Source organism: Triticum aestivum, chromosome 3B (genome assembly GCF_018294505.1).
Source record: "Triticum aestivum cultivar Chinese Spring chromosome 3B, IWGSC CS RefSeq v2.1, whole genome shotgun sequence".
NCBI lineage: Eukaryota > Viridiplantae > Streptophyta > Magnoliopsida > Poales > Poaceae > Triticum > Triticum aestivum.
Genome location: NC_057801.1, coordinates 38,377,128 through 38,379,105, shown reverse-complemented (window position 1 = coordinate 38,379,105; position 1,978 = coordinate 38,377,128). Strand labels below are relative to the sequence as shown.

The 1,978-nt window shown below is 55.0% G+C and overlaps 1 protein-coding gene across 3 annotated transcripts in view; it reads right to left on the bottom strand.

The window, feature by feature from the left end:
* LOC123068436 (LEAF RUST 10 DISEASE-RESISTANCE LOCUS RECEPTOR-LIKE PROTEIN KINASE-like 2.1) overlaps positions 1-1,978 on the bottom strand; it is a 16,180-nt gene that overhangs the window by 2,995 nt on the left and 11,207 nt on the right. Inside the window, exon 1 of one of the 3 annotated variants that reach the window (XM_044491024.1) lies at positions 281-611. The exons of the other annotated variants lie outside the window; for them this stretch is intronic. Within the exon in view, the coding sequence (XP_044346959.1) occupies positions 281-611 (331 nt within the window). Of the gene's footprint in view, positions 1-280; positions 612-1,978 lie in introns of those variants that run through there. 3 annotated transcript variants of the gene reach the window in all.

Genomic DNA, 1,978 nt, shown 5'->3' with positions numbered 1-1,978 from the left:
TATAAACGATGTAACTGTTATTTCAATTTAATAAAGTGGTCTTGTTCTAAAAAAACAGAGTACTAAGGGTACAGAACTAGACCGGTGCATGAGTTCTGTTGAGATTGCACTAGTTTGTACTAGTACATTTTAGTCCGCATAGTGTAGTAATCAGTGTATGCTATGCTAATTTTTCCTCTAAACCTCACCCATACTAAACTGAAGAGTGAACAGAACTAAACCGGTGCATCATTTTTGCACAGGTCAAATTCACTGCCACTATTATGCGTGTGAAGCTCACCACAGGTTGACGGAGAAATGCGGTCGGAGCAGTGGCACTTGAAGATATCGTAGGTGATGTTGATCCGACAAAGCCCACCACTCTCCTTGCACACATTGCAGTCATCCCCCGTGTACTCAAAAAGAGACCTGCACTTCATCAACCGCCGGTAGTCCGCCCTGGAGGCGGCCTCATACCACAATACTGACAAGTCTGACATCATGGACACCCTGCAGGCCCTTGGCAGCGAACTCCATTTGTCGTCGGGCTTGTACCCCCTAGCAAGGCATGCAAACGAGTTGGACTGGACGTAGACAAGGTGAATCAATCCAAGCAGTTCATGGGCAACCATACAGGTGGTGGCGGCTGCGACCGAAGCTCGATGCAGTTGTAGAGGAAGAAGAGCTCTTGGTTGGTCGCACTAATGCCAAAGGGCGTGAGGCCGAGGTTGGTCGGAACTAGTTGTGTTGGTAGGTGATGTCGAAGATCTGGTACGGCTGGAGGTAGGCCCTGCGGTCTACGCACTTGACCTGGAAGGTTTGGTACCCGCACTATGGCGGGTGGGCCGCCGAGCCAGAAGGGGTACGTGACGCGCAGGTCCCTATACCGACCAGACAGAGTCGACATCCAAATATCTCAATCCATATTTTGTTGGTGTGGTTTTTTTTTAGAAAAGGAGGATGACCTCCGGCCTCTGCATCTGGAAGATGCATACGGCCACTTTATTGATTATTCTCGAGGACCATACAAAGTATTACACCAATGTGTCTGAATCCACCATCTTTGGCAACATATGCCACTACTCCTATCCAATATGATGAAGGGGTGCTAGCCGGGCCACTACCCAGACCACTCACGTAAACCTAACATCAAAAGCCGGAAGCCGAAACACATTCGGAAGCCCCAGCCGAGCCACATACCGGGTCTGGGGCATAATCCGGTCAGACGCACTCATGTTTCGTCGCCGCCATCTTCCACAAGTCCGTCTTCAGATCAAATTGAGGCATCTACCATGTCTGGTCACTCCGCCATTGACGCCACTATGACGCCAAACAGCAACTTCCTCCTGCGCGAGTCCATCTCCGTGCATCGGACGTCGAGCCTCCACAGCGCCATGCAGCCGACATCCGCTGCTATCAATGTGTGAGATGGAGCACCGCTCCACCATCCCCCCAGCCAACACTTACTCCAAAACGACGCCCCCAGAAGAACCTGGACGCGTCGGAGGAAAAGCGGAGGCTTGGGCGAAGAAGGGCACGCTGTCGGCAGCTGTCACCGACCCCAAACAGCGCCAGCCACCACCCAGCCCTCAAAGCGGCGCCTTCAAGAAGGTCGCGGCGCCAAAGACGCCGCCGCCGCCCACCAGAGTTAGGTTTTCACCCGAGAAGCTAGGTGGTGGGGAGTGGAAGGGCAGACCTTGACAGACGTCTCCATGAAGAAATCGACGCCCGCGGGCGTCGTCGTCGTCGCGGTCGGCCAGAGCCGACCCGGGTTTCCCCCGATCTGGATTCCGACCACCAAAATCGCCCGCATCCCATAGGCAAGCCATCCAGCACACCCAAGGACCTTCGCAGGAGAAGCGCACCGATCAGGGAAGAAGGCCAGCAGCCAGATCTGGCGCCGCCAGCCGCCAAGGCAGCCACGCGAGGCCCCAGGCCACCGGAGATCCGTCGGCCACCCGACCAGATCGCCGGCACCACGCCAACCCCACTGCCCGCC